We start from the raw sequence: 22,543 nt of genomic DNA on the forward strand, positions 1-22,543 counted from the left end.
TATCATGTTAGAGTTCTAGTATATTTCAGTTTATTGTGAGAAGCAGTGGTCAAGAAGCCAGTAGTTTGAGTCTTGATCTCAAATCCTTGAATGAACCTGTTGGAGAATTTGAAAACAGATTCTTGGATGTCTCTCGAATCTAGCTGCTACTTCTGAATCCCACTGCCGCAACTCTCGTCCAAGCCACCGCTCCATTTCTCTTGGACCGTTGTTGTGGCCCTGCTGACAGCACCCCTCCTGACACTCTTCCTTCTCCCATGTGGGTCATTTCATCCTCCTCAGAGCCTTCGGAGAGCTAATCCCATGCTGGAGCCCCACAGTCCTCACCGTGGTCTATGGTCTATATGCTTGGACTCCCGCCTGCCCCTCACCTTGCTCCAGCCCCCCTGCTTTGCTGTGGCTGGTATGTAGCAGGCTTATTAACTGTCATAGGGTCCTTCCTTGTCTCTTTGTGTAGAATGCTCTTCCCCCAGATATTCCCAGAGTCTGTTGGTGTTGAGTATTGTGCTCCAATTAAACACATCTGACACGTCAGCTGTAGCCCTTATGTGTGTGTAAAGGTATCTGGTTAAATGCATGAGTGGGTAGGTTTCCCCTCCACTTCCTCCCCCTGGGCCATTCTGTAACATCTTAGTTACTTATTGGGCATGGAGTTTGTGAACATGGTATCTTAAGGCAGGAATGATTTATGATGTAGTTAGTTGCTGACCCAGCAGAGGGCAGTAGAGCCAGGGCTAAGGTAAGAGCAACTTGAGTGAGGTTTTTAGTCGGTTACTTTTCTTTGCAAAAACTGCATGGAGCCAAAAAGTTCAGTTTAGTTAGCCTTTTTCTTTAAGTTAGGTCAGAGTGGTTCTTAAAGTAGTGTCTGACTTTGAGTACAATTATTTCCATTGTTTAATTGGTATCAGAGTTTAAAATATTAAGGGTTTAAGTTATACGATAGGATGAGGATGGAAGTTTTTAAAATGCTGTTTATAGTTTTTAAAAGGTGATGTAGAGTAAGTAAAAGGAATTACTTTTAAAAAAATGAGTAATTATAAAACTATTTTCCAGTTTGGGAATACGGGTCTATTCTGTGCCAGAGCTAATGTTCTTTTTGTTCATGGTTGTATTTTAATGTACGATGTGTATGAGACACACTGTGATGGTTCTGCAGTCAGCGGCCCTTACGACTTGGTTCACCGGGACTGAGATGGGCAGGGCTGAGGAAGGCGTCTGAGCATCACCTGATGCGGGAATGGGAGACACGTGTGTATCCATGGAAATCGAAACATGTGCCACCCAAGCTTTGCATTAATGCGCCAGTCTGTACAGTGAGGGCCAGTCGGTAAGCTGGATACGTAGCTTTCACAACACCTAATACCTTTAGCATATTTAATCTTTAAAATATTTAAACCCTCCTGCTTACTACTAAAACTAGAGTAAAAAAAAAACCCTGAATGTTTTGGCAAGTTGCAATGGTTTGGCCAACTTTTTTTTCTCTCTCTTCCAAGTACACGTTTGGAGAGAGAAGTTGTGCTTTAGAGCAGTGCTTCTCAAACTTTCAATATGGAACGTGATTCGTTGGAGAATCTTGTTAAACTTCCCTTCGGATTCACTTCCGGATGCCGTGGAGATACACATTTGGTAATGGGCCCCAGATGATGCAAGGCTGCCTATCTGTGGACCACACGTTTAGAAGCAAGGTTTTACATCTAGTCCGTAAACTATGAAGGCAATTGAAGGTTCTTACAAAACAGCCTGTGGTCACTGCTAGTAATGTAAGAAATTAGATACATCCTCACTCTTACATGGAGTCTTGAACGTGTTCTGAAGCAGGGTGAGTGCATACGATAAATACACTGAAATATACGAGCCATAAAATCAGAAGTCCAAAGTCAGTAACTTTATTTTCAAAACAACTTTAATTATAATTTAGTAATGTGGTATGAAGAGTGGTTTATAATTAAAAAACACTTTAGAGTCTCATTCTTAGTTAAGAGCTTTTCTCGTTAATATTGATTACTTTTCCAATGATTTCTCAGGAATCAAATGAGTTGTGCAACTTGATGAACATGATACATTCGTTTTTATATTTTTGGAGAGAAAAAAGGCAAAAACCAGTTAACCAAAAACAAATATACTTAATCACATCTTAAAGATTTATACTTTACATGAAGGAAAATATCCAAGATCCTTTCTCTTTAGAAAATGTACAATTCTAACATAGTCGTGCAATATATACATTTTATCTGTCAAAATAAACCAGGTACAGATGAAAATGTAGCCATATGTAAATGTAAAAAAACGGTTTCATCTTTTAAGGCTCGAAGAAGTAGTTAACACTTTTTATTTCAGACTTTACCCTCATGTTTATCTTCTACCTCTAGATGTTTAGTCTTTCAAGTTTAAAATCGGTATTTGTTAATACACATGAAGGGCATAGTCCTGAAAAGTCATGAATGCAGGTATTTTTCGTGTGCAAATTGAAAAAGTAAAGTTAGGCCACGGTTGAGGGATCCTATTTTCTGTTTAATGTCTTAATCGATATATATATATTTTTAAGTTTTTTGTTAGAGCGAGTTGGGGAAGGGTGGAGAGAGAGAATCCTAAGCAGGCTCCGCACCATCAGCGTGGGAGATTTTTAATAACTTACAGCTGTATATCAGGAGAGGGAAATACATTATAAAATTATACCTTTTATGATAGTTTTTTGTATAATCACTTATGTGATTAGGATAAATTGGGTTTAGTTCTTTTTCACAGTTAATAATTTCTACTATTTTATAAAGAGAACACTGCCAGCTAGAAAAAAAATCTCCAGTTCTTTTGCTACTAAAATGAATGATGCACAATTTCAAGTCTCAATGCAGCTTCTTTACAAACTATTTTATATGGCTTGTGTGGCAGTCATGCATGAAGCAACTTTTTAATCACATTCTACAGATCTTGTCTATATATACCATTTATGAAATGGAAACTTTAAGATGGTGTTTTTTAAGCCCCATATTACACTTACTTTTAAAGCAAAAGTAAGGCTGACCAGGAATACATAACTTGTTTTCAAGCAGTGGGGTTTTGTTCTTTGATTTCTTGGCTAAATACTCGCCTTTGCTTAAAAGTGTCGGAGAAATACTCCTCACTAGAGCCCCTGCCTCAAATCTGTTGCCCATTTAGGCCACTTGCTCCTGGCGCAGTGCTTCTCCGTTGGGGTGACTTTTGCCTCCCAGGAAGTGTGATACAGTGTCTGGAGATACTTGTATATTGTCACAACTTGGGAGAGAGGATGCTCCTGGCACCTGGTAGCTGCCAGGGATGCTGCTCAACACCCTACTGTGCACAGGACAGCCCCCTGCAAGGAGTCACCCAGCCCCTTGTCAGCAGGGCCAAGGCAAAGAAACCCTGCTCCAGTGGAATAAATGGCACAGAGACCAGTGGCTAAGTTTTTAGGTTGTAGTAAGCCAGCTGCTTCATGGAGACAGTCCTGACGAGGTACACTACCTAAGCCCTGGCTTGGCCAAAGCACTCAAGCTCGCCGTGGGCATGTGACCTCAGTTTAGTGCTTCTGTAAGAAAGGCGAGGCAGAGTGAAATAAAAGGAATGACCTGCTAGAATTCTTTGTATAGCACCCCGAAGAACTAGTCTGTATATGTACACAGTAGTTACATGGTTTCTTAAATATTCTTTATCAACTTAGGTTTTTCCTCCACTCTTTAAAAAAATTTTGGACTCAAAGTATTTGAATCCACACAGCTGTTATAAGAATTGGGCTTTAGCACATCTAGAGATAGCCAAAGCTATAAGCCCCTGCCATTTTATGGCTGATTTTTCCACCTGGTTTGTTTTGCTTTGTCAAATACAAAATAAGTTACCAGACAACACAGATAGCTCTAGATAGCTCGCAGGAGCCAGGCCAGAAGAGCAGTTGGGCCTGAGGCACACAGGCACGTACTTGTTTTCAAAGTCAGGTTTTTTGAGGATTGTCTGTAATTGTAAGAAATCCAGATCTTCGACTTTCAAAACTAAAAGCATTGCTGCTGAACTCCAACCCAGTCTTCTCATTTTATAATGAGGACAGTGTAGTTTAAAGAGGCCAAGTGATTTGTCCAAAGCTTTAGGTATGCAGTTTCTGACATTAAATAGTTCCCACTTGCCTTTGCCTCTGCCTTTCTCCCAGTCCCTCCTGGAGAGTGTGTGGGCTGAAACAAAAGGTGCAGGAGAAACGGGTGGCGTTCCAAGGCAGTCCATTTACGTTAGTGACTGGGATGCTTGTTAAAATATGGACCACTGGGTTTCATCCTCTTTTGACCAAATAAGTGTTCCAGGAGTTGGGACCTAAGGAGCTACCTAATGAGCATACTTGCCCAGGTGGGAGTCATTCTTCTGAAAGTTTAAGTCCTCCAGCAACACACAAGCACAGAGGGTGCACCTGCTAATTTGGGGGCTTCCAAGGTCTCCTCGTAATTTGCAAATTCCCGAGTTTTGTTTTGTACTTTGTTTGCACTGCCTGAAATTCCAACAATTAGAAATTCACCGTGGCTTATTTTTCTTACTTGTCTAGCAATAAAGGAAAATAGCTCCCTGGAGTTAAAGGGATTATTCATGCAAGTAGGTAAGTGAGATGATTTTTCTTCCTCACACCTGGTGTAGAGCAGCTGCTCCAACGAATTGGAGATTTGGATGAAGGCCAAAGGGAGGTGGCTAACCCTGAATTACTAGAGAGGAAGGCACGCCTTAGTGGGCTTCTAGAAGATGGGGACACCAGGAGGTAGGTGCAAGAGTGGTTTAGTACGGAAGGAGGAAGGATGCCAAAGAAATTACTCCTCTTCCATAAATTCAAACTAGGTCCCCAGGCAGTCAAGTCAGCCAGTTATGCATGGTGAAGGAGAAAGGGAACTTTCTACTTCTTTTGGCACAGGCTGGGCCTCTAGTAGATAGGGTTTTACCATCAATGTTGTGATACAGATTTTAAACAATTTTGCATTTGACTTCTAAACTACCCTCCCAGCCCCCACCCCCTTAAATGGAGGTTTCCTCTGTAGGAAGCATACTCTAGGCTCCTACCAGGTATCTAAGATTGTTTTGATAAATAGATCATAGCAAAAAAGGGACTCTGAGAAGGCCGACAGCAGCAAATTATACCTTACTTCATTAACAAAAAGGTCACTTCAAATAACCTCTGTGACAGCTCTGGATGACCAGCATAAGTTGAAGACCTGTGTTGTCTTTTTCCCTCCATCAACCTCAGTATCCAAGCTAATTATATAGCTAGGCCAAGTACTTCCACTCTTGTGGTCACTGTTTAAAAACAATCACTTTAAATGGTTGGGGTTCCCCCCACCAAATCTGAGAAAGGTTCTATTTTTCTTTAAGACTTCTCATGTTTGGAAGCATTTCATGTTTCTGACACAATGCACATTATGTAAACTCTGGACCAGCCAGTGTAAAGGTCACTCCCTGCCCCCACCCCCCGCCCATATAAAATACGTCTTTTACCCTTTCTACTCCCAGCGCCCCCCCCCCAAAAAAAAACCCCAATTTCTTCTTCCCAAACTGACCTGCAGTTTTCGTAAAGTATCAGGCGAGTTTTACCGCTTACACATAAAGCACTGGGATTTAAAACAAATCCATTCACGCAAACAGCAAACCCTGGCTGTGCTGCCACAGCTCACGTTGCAGTGAGACCGCCATGGGGCTCAGCTGTTGAGTTCTGTGGTCTCGTCAATCTCATCCGCAGTTTTGGACATTTTTTCATATTTTCTTTTGAAGAAGCCCAGCTGTAAGGTGATGTACAGTTTTTACCACGTGTGAATTATTTTGTTATGGGGCCTCAGACCCCCTTGGTTGCCCACTAAAGCCCCTGTGGGAATCTCTGGGGCTCTGGAGAGGATGATGTGCAGACTATGACTTGGGCTCAGCTTTTCAGTGAGGAAATAATACACAGGATTGAACTGAACGGCATACATTTTCCAGGGTCTGGTTTGTTTTTTGTTTTTGTTTTTTTTTTTTTGGTACCTGAACAAAACATTCAGGGGTCTGGATAAAAGGCAGGTTGGAAAAAAAAGTATCGGGATCCAGACCTCATTTTATATATTGGATATAAAATGCTTACTGATGGTTTTCAGGAACGGATGTGAGAATTTGCAAATAAATTTGCCTTTCCTTTTCTCTTATGATGGAGGTAGGTACCACATAAAACTTAAGGTTACTGTTTGATAAGGAAATTCAAGACAGATGTATTCAGGAGCCCCATATTTTTAAGTATGGTAATTTTCTTACCTTCCATAAAACTGCAACCAGAGCTAATAGCAAAACGATTCCAGCAATTACACTTCCTACTATAACTCCCGTTGGTACTTCAGCTTTCTCATGGGGTTTCATTATCGTAATGGGAATCTGTAAATGTATGTATATATGCAACAGTTGAATTAACTAATGGTAGCATCCCCAAAAAAGTGAGATGGTTTATTCAAAGTCTCTGATTTTATTAATGGTGGTCTAGAAAGGTGATGTCACTCGGTCAGGATCTCATTCCTCAGCTAAACATTGTGCAGTACAATTTCTAGAGAAAATGCTTCTGCAAAGTACAGGCAAGGAATATAAGTTTTCTAGTTTCCTCCCTTTAATTGTGTCCGTATTTAGTGGTTATGTCATCTCTGACAACTTTAGATGCTTTATTTATGAAATAGGAACTTTAGTTTCTGGCAGACAGTCTCATTGTCAAATGACAGCATTTGGAGTCCAAACTTGGAAGGGGGCAGGGGTGGCCAAGGACCAAACAAATCAACAACTCAGATGCCTTGTGATTAAGCAACAGCAGCTTTGTACCGGGCTTCTAAATATTGATTTCACTTAACTCTCACTCAAGAGTACTTGATGTGCATTGTTAAAAAGTGATAGTTAATAGCTCAGGGCTCAAGTTGACCTTTTCAGTGATAAATTGTCCTGGAGGCTATGTGTGATCCTTTATGTCCACTTCCTGGGAATCTTTGTGACTCTGTAATAGAATGGCAGCCCTAAGAGTTCTAATGGTAAAATACCGTATATTTTATATACAGTAAAACCTTGGTTTGCAAGCATAATTCGTTCCAGAAACATGCTTGTAATCCAAAGTACTTGTGAATCAAAGCGAATTTCAGGAACCACCAGCTCAATTGTGACAGTGGGATGTTCAGCATCACGGACTACTCCTATGGTAAGACATCGCTCGTTGATCAAGTTAAAATTTATTAGAAATGTTTGCTCGTCTTGCGGAACACTCGCAGAACAAGTTATTCACAATCCAAGGTTTTACTGTGTGTGTATATATATATATATATATATTGTGTGTATGTGTGTGTATGTATATATATGTTTTTAGTTACAGAAAGAATCCCTACCATTTCCTCCACAAAGTGTATTAAGAATACTAAGAACTACATTGTGGGCAAAGCAAGGTAACAAAAATCTTACTGATTGGTTGAATACTACATGACCATGGCAGACAAGCTGCTGCTTATCACAGAATTTATGAGTTGGACTAAATTTGAGTCTGGCCTTTTGGTAATTCTGTTACTTCTCATTTGTATTTTCAAGGGATAAAATAAGGCTTTATAAATTTAGGAATAAAGTAACTGAATTCATATAGTTCACTGCTTAATGGCAGTCATATCTTTACTCTCCATTCCAGAATCTCCCAGTCTGGGGTCCATGGATCCAAAGGGATCCACGAGTATAAGTTTTTTTCTCAGATTTTTAAATGGACCAGAATTCAAACAAATTTAAGAATCACTTAATCTACCCTATAGAGAGGTCAGATTATTATCTGGATTCCAAATATTCAAAAAATCATCTAGAATATTTGGATTCAAAATCTAGTTTCATAGACAATTAATAGTTGGCCTTTGTTATTTACCAATATTGCTCAGAGAAAACCAAGAAAAAAAATCTAAAGGTTCATTAAAATTGTTAATTTCAAATTATAACTTATTTACTAGTACTTTCTGGAAAAAAAAAAAAAAAGACCTCAGCAGATATTCAGATAGTCTGAACACTACATTTTTCTAAAATGAACTGTTAAAATATCTATAGTACTGCTAAGTTCATAATACTTTGAATTTGAAGTCCACATTTCCTTTGGCTCCATTTCTGATTTTCCATGCCCCAGCCTCTGAAGAGTGGGTGTGGGCCTTGACTGAGGGTCTTAAGCCAGAGGCCAAACAGCATCCTCTTTTGGAATAATTTCCCCTGGGACCAGAGTGAGATACCAGGGCCGTGTGTGAGCCTTACTCTCAAGTATGGAGAGAGGTCCAGAGTTCACAGGGCCATTGGCTTTTTAATGGCTACAACAGTGGACTGAGGCCAGCTGCCAGGCTGGTCTTTGGGATAGAGTCTTAAACTGGCTTCTAGTTTGTAACAAAAGCATTAGGAGGAAAAATGGAAAGGGCTCTGCCAGCAGATTAGTAGAGCATGGAAATCCTGCTCTATCTAAATATGGCATATTCCAACCAGAGGCTCACTGCAAAGGAAAGTTGTCCTGTGCCAGCCTTTAGAACAGTGAGCCTTTGTTTTTTCTAAAAGTGCATTTCTTTGCAAGACCCTTTTTTTGTTTTATATCAAGGGGAACATTTATAATTTTCTAGACTATAAGAACTAATGAATGGACCCTATACACAGTGCCAGTATGTAGCTATAAGGAATAATAAAAAAAAATGCCCTCTAATAAATGCCTTATTAAGCATACTTAAGCACTTTCTCTTTAAAAAATACTGTAAAATAAAATCTATGATTCAAATAAGAATGACCTGAATGTTATGGCCTGTGACCTAGACTGTTTTGTGAAATCAAAAGAAGGAAGGAAGAGCTGGTGGTGCTGGTTTAGGCACGGAGGAAGGAGTCGCAAATAAGATGAACCCCCTCTGTTCCTTCTGCTGCACTGTCACTGCTGGTCCAGCTTTGCCAACATGGGGAGGTGGGGGTGGGGAATGCGGAGGACAAGTACTTCACTGGACTTGTTTGAGTAGCAGATACCTTTGCCAAAAAGCTCAACCTCACATCAGGTTTTTAGAGTTTCAGTTATATTCTATAACCATGTAGGTGAGAAGAACCACTACTCTCAAGTTTTCAGAAACGGAATGCCTACCAAAGACCAGTGCCTACTAGGAGTGATAAGGTATACTCACCGTGACTGTGTTTTCTTCGATCACATATATCTGAGGGTTATAGGTGTTTATTTCTGCAGATGCGGTCAGCTGTACTGTCTGGAAAGTTGACTGGAACATAGAAATAAAAAACATGTTTTATCTTAGCGGAAATGAACGCATGAAATTGGTGTGTTTATTATTTATTATCTTGAGGGAAAGGACAAGAGCAAATGGCAGCTCTGAAGACTCCAGAATCTTGGTGTTCTTGAGTTGGTGATCTGTGGAGGACCACACATGAGAAGGACCTGGGAGACTAAACACGTGGGGTGGGCGGGCCCTGCCACAATCGCAAATTAAACCTCAACGGGAAGGGGGGGGGTGCGGGTGTTGGGGATGAAGTCCAGGCATTGTAGGTTAAAAAGAGCTCCCCAGGTCTAACTTGAAAACAGTTAAAAAAAAAAAAAACCCAAAAAACAAAGGTTTAGAAGTGAAGCTTTTAATTGGGAAAGATCACAGTTCAGATTTTTTAAAACTTTATGAAGTTTTTCAACATGAGGGAAAGTTGCAAGCTTGATGTTTTTATAGATTTACCTAAGTCAAATAATGGAATGGAAAATCAAATTAAAAACAGTAGAAGTACACTTAGACTTGACCATGCATGTCAGCAGCAGACACCCTGAACCTTTTGTCAAGCTACATAATGAGTAATTTCAGGTTTCCTAATCTAAGTGTTTCTATAAAAAAAATACTGTATTTGGTGCAGACATATACGAAGGACACAGATTTTATGCTGTTACTAGTAACCACCTAACTTGAAATAGCTTTTACATGTATTCCTGGATCTAGTTACAAGAAAATTCTTTTTCAATGGATACATTATTGATGTGTATTTTGTTTTTTTCTGTAATGCAATTCTCGGGACTGATGCTTGCTTGAAATAGCATACAATGCCCAGATTGGAGAACTGCCTTCATATGCTCTGGCTACTAGGATTCAGTTTTTCTGGTTACCAAGGCACATGTTTCAACATACTACATGAGGTAATTTGCTAAATTATATCTGGGAGCCAAAAAAAGAATGCATATCCAAAAAGTGAGCGATTTATTTCCTCCTCCTCCCCCCCCCCCTGCCGCCGCCGACTCCGACCCCCCAGTCTCTGATTAGTCTTAATTTTCTCAAGATGGAAGATTGCATCAGAAGTTACCCTGATCATTTGTATCTTAAACATATTATTGGGGGAAACATTTAGAGTATTGACAATTGTTTCCTTAAAAAAAAAACAGGTAGTTAGGTGATGCTGGTTTCACAGTCCCTGTAGACTAAAAAGAATTTCTTTACACTGACCTACCTGCCCTCCCAAACCTGGCCCTTTGCGCAACTGTGTACATGATATCCTGCAGGGTTAACAAGCAGTGGTAGTTACACCATGCATACCTGAGAGAATGAAGTAACACACCAGCTGGCATTCAACAAGGCTTTGCCTTAGAAATGGCAGCCAACAATGCCATTGGAAGCCTGAGCAATCACTTTGTGAGGAAATTACTTGCAATGTTCACTTGCACTGCATCAGAAAAAGGGTGAAAGGCAGTATGTTAATGGGCTCTACTACAGGAAATGAGGTTCATATTTCAGACTGGATCTCCTGGGTGGTCTGAGAACATCCATTTGGCTGTTGAAATAGCCAGAAACAAGGTGAGAATAAACATTTGACCTTTCGGCAAAGAGGAAGATGTGTAGGGTGTGACAGACAATAACTCTCATGGGAGTTTTCCATCTTAACCATAACCATGTCAAAAAAGCGTAAATACATTTCTTCAGAAATTTGCTCCCAGAAATGAAATTGCTGCTCTTGAAAACTTTCGGGAAGTTGCTTTAAAAAGTTTTACCGTTAAAATAATACAGTTTTACACAAACTCAAAAAACCCAAATGCTTTTTACAGAGCCGGCACAAATGCATTTTGATGCACAGTTTTCCTTCCCTGCTGGCAAAGGTTGCCAGGAAAACATTCCTTCCTCAGATCCAAGGAGATAAGAACCAATTGGTGAAATGGGGCACCAAACTGCATCATCTGGGATGGTGGTGTAGCTCACTGCATGCTTCCCATCTTACAGGATTTGGAGGTATCTGCAAGCCTTGCAAGTAAATGTAACTAACAAAAGCCAGCAAGAAGAAAACCGAGCTCCTCCTCCACACACCTACTTCCCTTTTCCCCTCCCTGCCTTTCACTGTTCCTCTTTCTGTTACGTCTTTATCCACGAATATTGCTTATATTGTGGTTCCATGGACGAGTTCAAAGGGAACTTAGTCTTCTAATCTTAAGACTCCACAGCAGGGAATGGGATTCTTGCAGAGATCAAGAAGCGATTAGAAAACGGGGAATAGAGTTTGGTTGGTAAGCACCTCGAGGACTGATTATTTGTTTTAAAAAAAATCCAGAAGAGCCATGAAGACCCCCGGCGCAGGGTGTTTCAGACTAATTTTTTGCTGCCTCGATCAGAGCCAGTGTTGCTAAAATGAATAGCTATCTGCTTACCCAGTCTGCTTTAAGAAGCCCTGTCTATCCCTATATTTGTCATACCTGGCTGAGATTCTGGGCTACTGAAATCTCTGCCAAAAGCAGATATGACTACCACAGAGTCATACCTGGGAAATGGCAGGAAACCTTGACATTGTTTTGACACCTTCTTTAAACTTTTCATGAGACAAATGATTGAAAAAGTTGTGTGTACACTGGGATTTGACCAAAGAAAGGGTAAAACAGGAGAGCAGAGTAGTCCCATGGCTCTAACATAGGAAGATGGATCCTGATGTTGGATTCATCTGCGTGGTGGGTTGAGATCAATTAGCTGGGAGCTCAAGGAGGGAGACAGACATAGGCACTTTGATTTGGGCATGGTACAGGTGACTAGGGAGTCAGAAATATCAAGAGCATGAGGATGAAGACAAAGCAGGTGGCTCATTGTACCCCAAGACAGCACAGGGGATCCTGACGACATTTCAGAGACTGATGTCTTGGGTTGGCATGGAGTCCATGAAGCTGATGCTTTACAAGCACCCCAGATGATTCTGAGGCACAGCCAGGTTGGGCAAGCTTTGGAAAGGCATGGAAGCATGTTGGCTTCCAGGATATAATTGCTTGGAGTCATTTGGGCACTGCTGATACTAGCCAGAATACTACTTTTGTCAAAGGGTATGAATTTATTGACAGTGAACCCCTCTGCTCCCTTGCTATTGATAAACCCAACAAATAAAGCTTATACTTACTGCCGCAAAAGTCCCATTCCAAATTCTGGTAGACACATTAAGGAAGTACTCTCCTTTGACCTGAAGGTCTTTCAGCCAGCAGGTAACATTGCTACACGTAGCACTTCTACAGTTCTTTCAGGTTGAAGTCAATGGTAAAAGGAGAGAGTTAGTATGGACTTTAAAGAGTAAATGCTAAAATTTTAAAGACAGATAAAACCCAGTGCTGGGCAGGATCTAGGGAAACAGACAACCTCATGAACTGTTAGTAGTCATAACCCTTCTTCAGGAGATTGTGTCGCTTTGCTTCAAAAGGTAAAAGGTGCACACTCCTGCCTGGCCATTTCCCATCTGCATGGAAGGCCTCGGGAGATAACAAATGTGTGGAGAAGAGTACATCGAGCCTGTTTATTGCGTCACTACTTCTGAGAGTAAACACACCCCCCAAAATGAAATAATTGTGTTTATCCACAACATACTAGGTAAGTAAGTTATCGAATATACATGCACAAAATGCAGCACAATTTAGTCATTAAACATAATTGATAAAGGGATGCCTGGGTGGCTTGGTAGGTTGAGCCTGACTCTTGATTTCGGCTCAGGTCATGATCCCAGGGTTGTGGGACTGAGCGTGGAGCCTGCTTATGATGGAGTCTCTTCCACCTGTCCCCCTCCCTCTGTCCCCTGCTCATGCTCTAACAAAAACAAAAACATAGTTGACAGTGACACAATCGGTGGTTGCCAAGGGTTAGGGAGGGATGACTACATGGGATGCAGAGGAGTTTTAAGGCATTGAAACTATTCTGTTAGGATACTATAATTGTGGAAACAGGTCATTATACATTTGTGAAAATCCATAGACTATCTGACATCAAGAGTAAATCCTAATGTAAACTATGGACTTTGGGTGATTACGATGTTGTCACCGTAGGTTCATCAAATGTACTGCTCTGATGTGGAAGGGGATTTGGACAGTGGGGGCAGAAAGTAGTGGGGAAATTCTGTACTTTCCGCTCAGTTTTGCCATGAACCTCAAACTGCTCTAAAAAGTAAAGTCTATTAAAAATGTTCAGTGACCGAATGACCTATAAAAAAAGGTAGCATGGTCGATTTATGTAACAGTGTACATGTATCTTGGTATGGATGAGTACTTAGAGATGTAGAGAAGGATATTCATTAGATACTGAGTGGCCAGCTGTTAAGTTTCTAGAGGACTTTAGTTTCTTTGTAGTGTTTTTGTGCTGTTAGTTTTAGGTTGTTCACAGTGATCAGTTACCCCTTTTACAAAAATCAAAACATTTTCACAAAAATAAGGAAAATGCTCAAAGGTATAATATTTTGGCATACTCTGAGATGATTTCTCCTGGACATTTTTACATACTACTGTTTAGATATGTCATATTTACACTGTAATTCTACTATAGTTACTTTAAAAAAAAATTTCATTCTCCTATTTTCCTGTACCCCCCCCCCCCCCCCCGGTCCCATTCATCACAAAACCAGTGCAATAAAAGAAAACCAGAATTTCTGTGTTGTTCTTAGAGGAGAACTATGGTTTGTTTAGGGTTACTGTTTGCTAAACATTTACTATTTGAGTACTAGACTAGCCTCTTTCTCAAAGAAAGGGGCATAGCTCTGGAGCAGGAGATAATGAAATATTGGAAAACAGAGAAGGCGGCTAGAGAGGCGTTTTAAGCAGCTAAATAAGATATCAGTGATGATGTGGAAGGGAGATGTAAGGAGCTTCACCTTCAAAGCACACACATGCTGCCCTCACAGCTCTTTGCAATGCTTACAAAGCGCCTGGTACAAAACAGTAGTTTCACATGGAATCCTTTGGATTTCATGAAATATGGAACATGTATTTTTTATTACCGGCATAAGTAATAGTCCCAATAACCTGGATTTGAGAGTGTATTTTCTAAGTCTTGATTCATACAGTCCATCAAAGCCAAAATGAGAAAGTTCTACCATAAGAGATGGTAGGAGAAAAGAAGTGCATTGATTTCCAGGTCAAACAATAAATCACCCAAGGAAACTTTCACCCCGTTAACCTGTCCTCACCAATTCTTTTATGTGCCGGAAATTTTCATTCTTGAAAGATACAGAAGAAGCTGTGTGTCCTATTTTCAGTGGATTTATTTCAGCATTACAACTGATGTCACCAGCCTGCAAAGAAGGACATCAAATCAGTCTCAGGAAGCAAAGTGATCTGTGATGTTCCTTTTAACATGTTAGGAAATCCTGTGGTCACATGTCTGGGCGGGGGAGGGATCATTAGGTTGCTTTCACATCACTGACCTGGCCACACTTCTTGTAGTCAATTAACATAAACTTGGAAGTATTCAAATCCTCCTGGCGCCACTTGGTGGGGCAGCACGGGTGCTTACCTGGTACGTACTAAGACCATTTGCAGTACCAGTAGGTTGTGAGTGATTTGATTCAGGGTTCTTTCCTGTGCCCCATTTTAAGATTTCGATTTCCGGTAGTTACCTATGCGCACCACAGGAATAACCCTACTGTAGAACCAGCTCTAAGTGCCAGACTAAGGCTGAGCCAGTGTCCGGGGATTTGGCTACACAGTGCTTCTGAACCCAGGCTGCATGTTAGAACCACTTGGAAGTGGGGGCTTTTATGGAATCTCTGGTGCTGGAGTCTTAGCCCTGGAGATTCTGATTTAATTGCCTGGGGGTAGGCCTGGGCCTGGGCATGAGGCCCAGCTGATAAAAATGAGGAACAGGTTTGATCACTACCAGGTGGAAGGCCAGGCCAGCGTCTTAAAGACTAGCTACTAACTGCAGCTGTGTAGACCAATTGTTCTCCCGTGGTGGGTTCGACCTCATACTTGTCAGTGAACTAACTACTCAATGGACAGGGCTCTGACAAAGTCAGATCTTCACCTGGCCAAAACAAGGCCTTAGGAATAATTTCTACCATCTGTAATTGTTTCCTTATAACAGTATCCTGCTTCTGATAGGACACTGACTGCTAGTTTCCTGGCACTCAGGATGCAGAACCTTTATCTTCTCAAGTTTTCCATCCATAAGATCTGAGACATGATCACCCCAACCTCATGGGGTATTTCCATGTTGAAAGTGCACAACTTTATAGGCAATTCAGTTGCCCTTACCTGATCTGTGTGCACCCCAGTCACATACATCAACGGGTTCTTTTCTTTGGTGTATTGAGGGATGTGGATGATCACGGATGCCATGCTGACTGGAACACTTCCTGTTGTTACCTATGTAATATGGAAGAAAACATTCTGGTTAGTGCTAGATCATGCACATGTTGCAAAGAAAGTGATCAATAACCTCTGTGTTGATGGAGGGCAACTATTAAATGGTAAGACTGAGGCCATTTGAAAGTAAGCCTTGTTACTTTGCAGTCACACTCGGGTCTGTGTGTCTCACCTCTCAGTGGAGAATCTCAGCATCTACAGTTTGAACTCGTAAGTTGTGACTTAGGAGTTTGTTAAAAACACCTGCTGTCTGTTGAGCCGGGCTACCAGGGCTGAAGTCCCATTTGGCCCCTGACTGGCAGTGTGGCTTGGGCAAGATACTTAACCTGTCTATCCTTCCGTTTTCCTCATTTGTAAAATAAAAAGAGTCAGCAACTTAGTATGTGCAGACAGCAGTTGTTCGCATGAGTGGGGAGTCTGTTCTAATTGGCCAGAGATCACGTCTTACTGGTTGTTAAACATTTTAAACAACAACCATAGAAATAATAGTTCTACCAACGTTATAACTGGCCTGCAAAACAGGTTAACATATGTAAAGCACTTGGTACAAATGCTGATACTGTTTAACCTCTATGAATGTTATTTTATTGTTACTACTGATTGATTAAATATCCCATTAAAGAAGTAGTTACGAAATACTAGCCACATGATACAAATTCCAGTATCTGGATCACAAATCAGGACTTCTAAAGATTTTTTTTTTTTTAATCACCAAATCTTAAGGTTGTAACCATGTAACTAACTAGCAGGAAATGTAAAAATAAAACGGTATTCATTTAAGGTCGTGGATGAATTCTTTTTACATTCCAAATTTTTTGTAATTTATTATAAAATAACAACTTTTTCAAATTTCCCTTTATGTAATTGATAACAATCTTTAGATTAATAATTGCTTACTAATAGCCAATGGAGACTGGCTGAACGAAATTTGGATACAAATGGTTAGCTTCTCAAGTAGAAGTGGTCTCCAAGGATAAATTGGCATATTTATTGTATTCCAGAGACTTTTGACCACAGCAATAACATTATATTAATACATTGTTGATTAATAGTAAACATTTACTTTCAAAATATATCCATTATCTTTTATCCAGAACACATAGCTATGTACAAAAGCCTCAGCTATTTATTAAGACTCTTAGTGATTCTCAAAGTACAGCACCTGGACCAGCAACATCAGCTATACCTGGAAACCTGTTAGAAATGTACATCTTTAGGCTCACCGTAGACCTACTGAGTCAGGAAGTCAGGATGGAGCCCAGTGATGTGTCTTAACATTCCCCCAGGTGATTCTAATGCAGCTCAAGTTTGAGAACCACTGGTATATTTCAACATTTTACTTTCTTCTTCTCTTCCTGGCTTCCTTATTTTTTCTTTCCCTTTCTCCTGATTATTATTTTTTTTAATGTCTATTTTTGAGAGATAGAGACAGCATGAGCAGTGGAGGGGTAGAGAGAGAGGGAGACACAGAAACCGAAGCAGGCTCCAGGCTGTCTGCGCAGAGCCTGATGTGGGGCTCGAACTCACTCATGAGATATGAGATCATGACCTGAGCTGAAGTCGGATGCTCAATCGACTGAGCCACACAGGTGCCCCATGACTTAGTATTCTTTTGACAGGCTTACCAACCTTAACAGAGAAGACGAACTTTGGACCAATATCTTCAAAACTGTGCACGACAGAAGGAACATTCCCATCCGAGGAGACTTCATAAAAATTTATGTTGGTGGATCTGTTGGATGATGTTTGTCAAGTCAAATATCTTAGTTTTGCTGTTGTTCTTGAAGCTTAATATTTCTTTTATTTAAATACCTTCTGGCTTATATTAAAAGTAAAAGTTTACATTAAGGTATGAAAGCTTGCTATTTGTAGGCTTATGTTTCTCAGGCTAAAACAAATTCCTTTAAAAACCTATCCCTTCATGATCTTTCTGCAAGGCTCCTTGTGTTATATGTTTATCAGTTGTAAATTTCCTAAAATAAGTACGAATGTATTCCTTTAAAACTGACAGACCCCAAGGTTGCTATTATACTGACTGGTGTATTCATGCAGTACACACTTAGGCCTTGTTGATTGGATGAATGGATTTATAAGCCAGAGGATTTTCCACTTGGGTGGCTGAAATGCAGTGATAGGATTTTAGTTCCTGCAGTATTTGTTATTGGGTGCTTGTAAAACAGGGCGTACATTTTCTTTTATCATTCCTTCTCCCTATCCTTCTCTATTTCCAAACCAATTCTATTGCTTTTGGTCTGAGTTGAGGTTGGTCATGGTTTTCCATGACTAGTGTAGAAATCACCTTTCTGATGGCTGACCCAGAGGTTTTATTAGACTAGGCCTAGAGGTATTAGATGATTTGACCTCTTTGCTTGGAATTGCCAACTAGGGTTTCCAAGTGAAGTGAGGACCAGATCAGAGGAATACCCACAGGACCACTCAAATTGCAACATGACTGGATACCCTTCCCTCTCCTTCCCACTCATTTCTGGCGCTGAAGCTGGATTCCAACCAGGATAGCTTCATTAGGACTGTGGGGAGTGGGAAACAGGCGTAGGAGTCTGAAAAGCAATAGTTCTTCCTACTATGCACAACATAACTGCATAACTGCATATTACCTAATTCTTGGATGTTGACTCTATTTCCTAAAAAAATTTGAATTGGATATTTTCTGAGATACTTTTTGGGTTTCTTTACTGAATTCTTGTCGTTATGTTTAAAAAATTTCCCCCCAAATTCTCAAAAGGAAAATATGTCATAGGTAGACTTAAATAGATGTGGCATCTGTCAAGGTTATGTAGATGAGAGGGAACAATGATTTTTCAGCCTTACATGGAAAATGGGAAAACTGACTAGAATTTGAAACAGAATGTCTGGCTGTATATGCATGATTTATTCTCTTTACCGTCCAGAAGACCTTTGTGTACCCCCCTAAGAACAGTTTCTAAATTAGTATGTTCTGTTTTTGCATTTTAAAGAGCTCTGACATTTTTCCATTTGTTACTTAAGTTTTCCTTAAGTTACTTAAGTGTGGATGATCAATGTATTTATAAGCAGTTAGCTATACTCAGGGGGCTTCTGTTTTAGAAATAATTCTATCATGATTTCCACCCATAATACTTGCACAACATAACTGCATATTTATCAAAGTGGTTGCTAAGGGATACACTCAATGACTGGGTAGGATTTTTTCACAAAGTTTGCAAAGATGTTAATTTTGGTGTTTTTGGTTTTTTTTTTTTTTTTTTACAGCACTACTTGTGATGGTTAAACAAAATAAATATGCAAAACAACCAAATAGCTCATTAATCTTGAGTTGGATACATAGATCATGATCCAGCCAGGAATAGAATAAGTTAGATCTGTAGGTCCATATATATAAACTTCTCTAAGATCATATAAGAAAAAGTGAGATTAGGAAGGATTTTATTATTCCATTTGGGTAAATATGTGTGCATCCGTGTTACATGAATATATCCTGGTAGATAAACAAACCTTGCATCTGGAAGGTATTCAGAAAATAGCTGAGTCATGTATGGGATGACCAGAGCCAGAGGAGGCTGGAGGCATGACTTCACTTTATGGTATATCTTTTTGTAATGTTTGGATTTTCTGTCCATGTACATTTAATGTCTTTCTTTAAAAAACAAATCCAGAGGAATGATCTGGGTGGTAGGATTAGGAGCCATTTTAGTTTTTACACACCATAATTCCCCGTATTAATTTTTTTCACCTTTCAGGTATATTTTAAAGGACATCAGGCGGTCCAATTTAAAATCCAATTTACCATCACAGAAATACAGAGCTAAGATATTACTGAAAGTGAAGTCCCACTTTCATCTTGTATTTATTTCATGTTGGGAAAATTGTCTGGAAAAATTGGCCATGGTGTGAGAGTGGAATCATGTAAAGGTTGTATTGAGCTAAAACATATAGGATAAGAATCAATGTAGGTAGGGAGAGAAGAAATCAGGTAATGTGGTAATCTCAATCTCTCTGGATGCACTGGTCTTCCATCCTTTTATCAACAGTGCAGGTCCTTTTGGAATCTGCAGTTACAGATTAATTTTTCAGGGATGGATGACTGGGCTGGATCTGTTTTTGCTTTTGCTGTTTGCAGTTCACTTGATATAGGAGCATTCTTTCATCTTTGCTCATGTGTCTCTCACTCTAGACATAACGACACATTTTCCTTTTTGTTTCTGCTCGGTGATCTAGTGCGTGATCTACGTGTTCCATGCTTCTGGGGGTTGGGGCGATGTGGCGAACTGGACAAGTCCGTCACTGAACACTGTTCACACCCTGGCTTCTTGGAAATACAGTGCAGTGCATTTTCCAGGCACCACTGAGCTGTGATAGGAAACTGCCTTTGTGCCTCACTAGGTAAAGAACTCTGGTTTCCAGCCTCAAAGGTGGGCATCACCTGCAGGTTGGGTACCTGCATGGCTCTGCTCTAGTGTGTCTGTGCCCGTGAACCTGCCTCACTTCTTGGTGGGGTTAAGGTGATGCATCACCCTATTAGTACCTTTGGTATCCCACATGTTAGCCACTTCTCAAGACACCTGTTGCCCTGAACAACTCATGATAGCTAGTACCAACTGGTATCATTTTGCCCCTGCTCCCAGGTACACTTGCTCTGGCCAGGCAAGATAAGGGAATAAAGCATTTCTTCATAGATGACCTCAATGGAAAATGCCTCGTTTCCTCTTGGTGGGAAGAAACCCATTATGTTAAGTCAGGAGTTTTCCACCCAGAAGCTAATTTTCTATGATTCAATTTAATGTTTATGGTGGACCTACTATGTGCAGATCATTGTGCTTGGAGTTCTGGTGTTTAGGGGTGGGGATACCGCTTGAGAGCTCATGTGGATAGTAGGAAGAGGCATGGAGAAGAAAGTGGTGCCACCTCCTCAGGGTCCGGAGAGTTCTGCTTTGACCCTTTGGGAAGGTTGGGCCCTCATTTGAAGGGCTGCAGAGGAAGTGCCCTGCGGCCTGTGGCAGAAAGTTTGCTCCTTTGTCTTTCTGGCATTGCTCTCGGTCAATAAACCTAAATAGCCGTGTAAGGTTTTCCTAAGGACTGACTTGTCCCTAAACTTCCTCTGTCCTACTTGACGAGGGAGAAACCTTTAATTCAAATTTTCCAGTTAAGAATAAACGTAGAGAGTCATGAGCCAGATGTGTTCCACACCGAGTGATATCAGTGGCCACAGGCTACTCACGGTTTCACCCACCTCGTTATATGAATTTCGGCGTCATACAGCAGAGGGATTTTGAAATTGACCAAATTATCTGCCTTGTTTTCTTCAGAGCTTTCGCTATTGGAACGAACATTAGGAAATTACTTAAAGAGAACTATTATTGAAGTCATCTATCATCAATTCAAGACTTCATTAGGTTTTACCTTAAGGCTTGGAAACTGACAGATGCCTGATTCTGAAGGTTTTGAAGATTGAAGTCAAAGTTAATCATGAAAGTCACCTATAACCAAAATTAAAACTCATTAATCTATGGTGGTTTGTACTCAGAGACCAATTAAAAAAATGGTTCCCAGAAAAGCAAACTCACTCCAATTTGATCTGGATTTTATATACCTTAAGCTTTCATCTTTGTAGAATATCTATTTGTCCACCTTGCTTCATTTAGCATGCCTCCCCTTTAGAATCAGAGGGCTTACCTTTCAAGTGACATGTATAGATCATCACATCACAGGCATATCTCCTTCACTGAATTTGACAGCTCTGTGTTGATGTGAAACTTGCTTAGCAGGGGGTAACAAATGATATCTGTGACTCTGTATATCACTCTGACCAGTGTTGGTCAATAAATTAAAGAAAGAGAGAAAGAGAGGGAGAGAAAGGGAGAAACGGAGCGAGGGTGGGAGGGAGGGAGAGAAAGGGGTGGGGAGGGAAAGGGAGAAAGAAAGAACTCTCCATATTGTATGTGCTTTTGAAACGAATTACATGGGAGAAAATCCCACTTCTATTAATAATTTACAACATTCAGATATTTTAAAAGCTTCCTCTAAATACACAGCTAGTTCTTTTGTAAGGACTGTCAAATAATGTTACCTAACAAAGAAGGTGGAATGGTGGGGTGAATTAACACTAGTGCCGAGGAGGGACCAGTGTGGATTTGAGGATGAAATGCAAGTTGTACCTGTTGCTCTGTCTTTAAAGCTGGGTAGCCTACATCACAGGTAACAGACTTCTGAGAGGAAGCAATCTGGCATACGACTTCTGTCCCATCAACCTGAAAGACACCAAGGAAACAATGACCAATCAGTATTTTGCATGTGTGTGTGCACACGTGCTTGCATACATGCTGAAAGATGTATAAACCACATGGACATCTTAGCAGTAGAACTGATTCACACTGAACTAACCTATTGTCCCCCAAGACTTGAAAATCTTATACTGTCCACATAGCTAATATACTATTTTTATTGCTAACAGGACACCCAATAAGCCAAAAGTGAGGTCAAATACTGGAATTTTCCCCCAGAAGTAAATCCTAGTTCTTCTATTTCCAAAGCACAGAATAAATTTAATATTTAGAAATGCTATCTTTATTACATACCTTTCTCTCAATATATTTGAAATTAGTAGTTTCAAGAAAAGAGAACAAAATCATATGTTGGTGTTTGTATTTTAAATAACTTAAAGAATCTTTTTTAGTTTTCCTCGTGTTTTTTTTTTCTTCTTTGAATAAGAAGTTCTTATTTGGCACAGGAAATTAAAGCATTGAGGTCAGAATAGATTTAGAATGTTAAATCTGTTAAGTTTGTGTTGACTTTAACTTGGATGAAACCATTTTTAATCCTTTTGTCAAGTAGGGAATTTGGGAAATCTCAGCTTTTCCCTCCTCTCCCGTTCATTGCTTGGTGGCAGAGGAGGGGCCAGAGGGGCGTGCATGGCCAAGTGTGTTCCTGGTATAGTGATCAAGTCAACATGATTAACTGGCC

At 40.3% G+C, this 22,543-nt stretch overlaps 1 protein-coding gene across 2 annotated transcripts in view; it reads right to left on the reverse strand.

Moving 5' to 3' along the window:
* Positions 1-19: 19 nt before the first annotated feature.
* Positions 20-22,543, reverse strand: part of ITGA2 (integrin subunit alpha 2) — a 110,688-nt gene continuing 88,164 nt past the window's right edge. The window contains exons 21-31 of one of the 2 annotated variants that reach the window (XM_047092718.1): positions 21,739-21,831; positions 20,984-21,060; positions 20,814-20,897; positions 17,216-17,318; positions 15,476-15,586; positions 14,410-14,514; positions 12,367-12,480; positions 9,141-9,230; positions 6,259-6,375; positions 5,538-5,756; positions 20-96 (exon numbers count right to left, since the gene is read on the reverse strand). In XM_047092718.1, coding sequence (XP_046948674.1) covers positions 5,676-5,756; positions 6,259-6,375; positions 9,141-9,230; positions 12,367-12,480; positions 14,410-14,514; positions 15,476-15,586; positions 17,216-17,318; positions 20,814-20,897; positions 20,984-21,060; positions 21,739-21,831 — 975 coding nt within the window. In that variant the 3' untranslated portion in view covers positions 20-96; positions 5,538-5,675. Of the gene's footprint in view, positions 97-1,863; positions 4,487-5,537; positions 5,757-6,258; positions 6,376-9,140; positions 9,231-12,366; positions 12,481-14,409; positions 14,515-15,475; positions 15,587-17,215; positions 17,319-20,813; positions 20,898-20,983; positions 21,061-21,738; positions 21,832-22,543 lie in introns of those variants that run through there. The other variant, XM_047092706.1, reaches the window with a different exon arrangement.

The sequence above is a fragment of the Lynx rufus genome, unplaced genomic scaffold, assembly GCF_022079265.1.
Source record: "Lynx rufus isolate CCGP_SWC_20201006 ecotype Redwood Valley unplaced genomic scaffold, mLynRuf1.p SCAF_1, whole genome shotgun sequence".
NCBI lineage: Eukaryota > Metazoa > Chordata > Mammalia > Carnivora > Felidae > Lynx > Lynx rufus.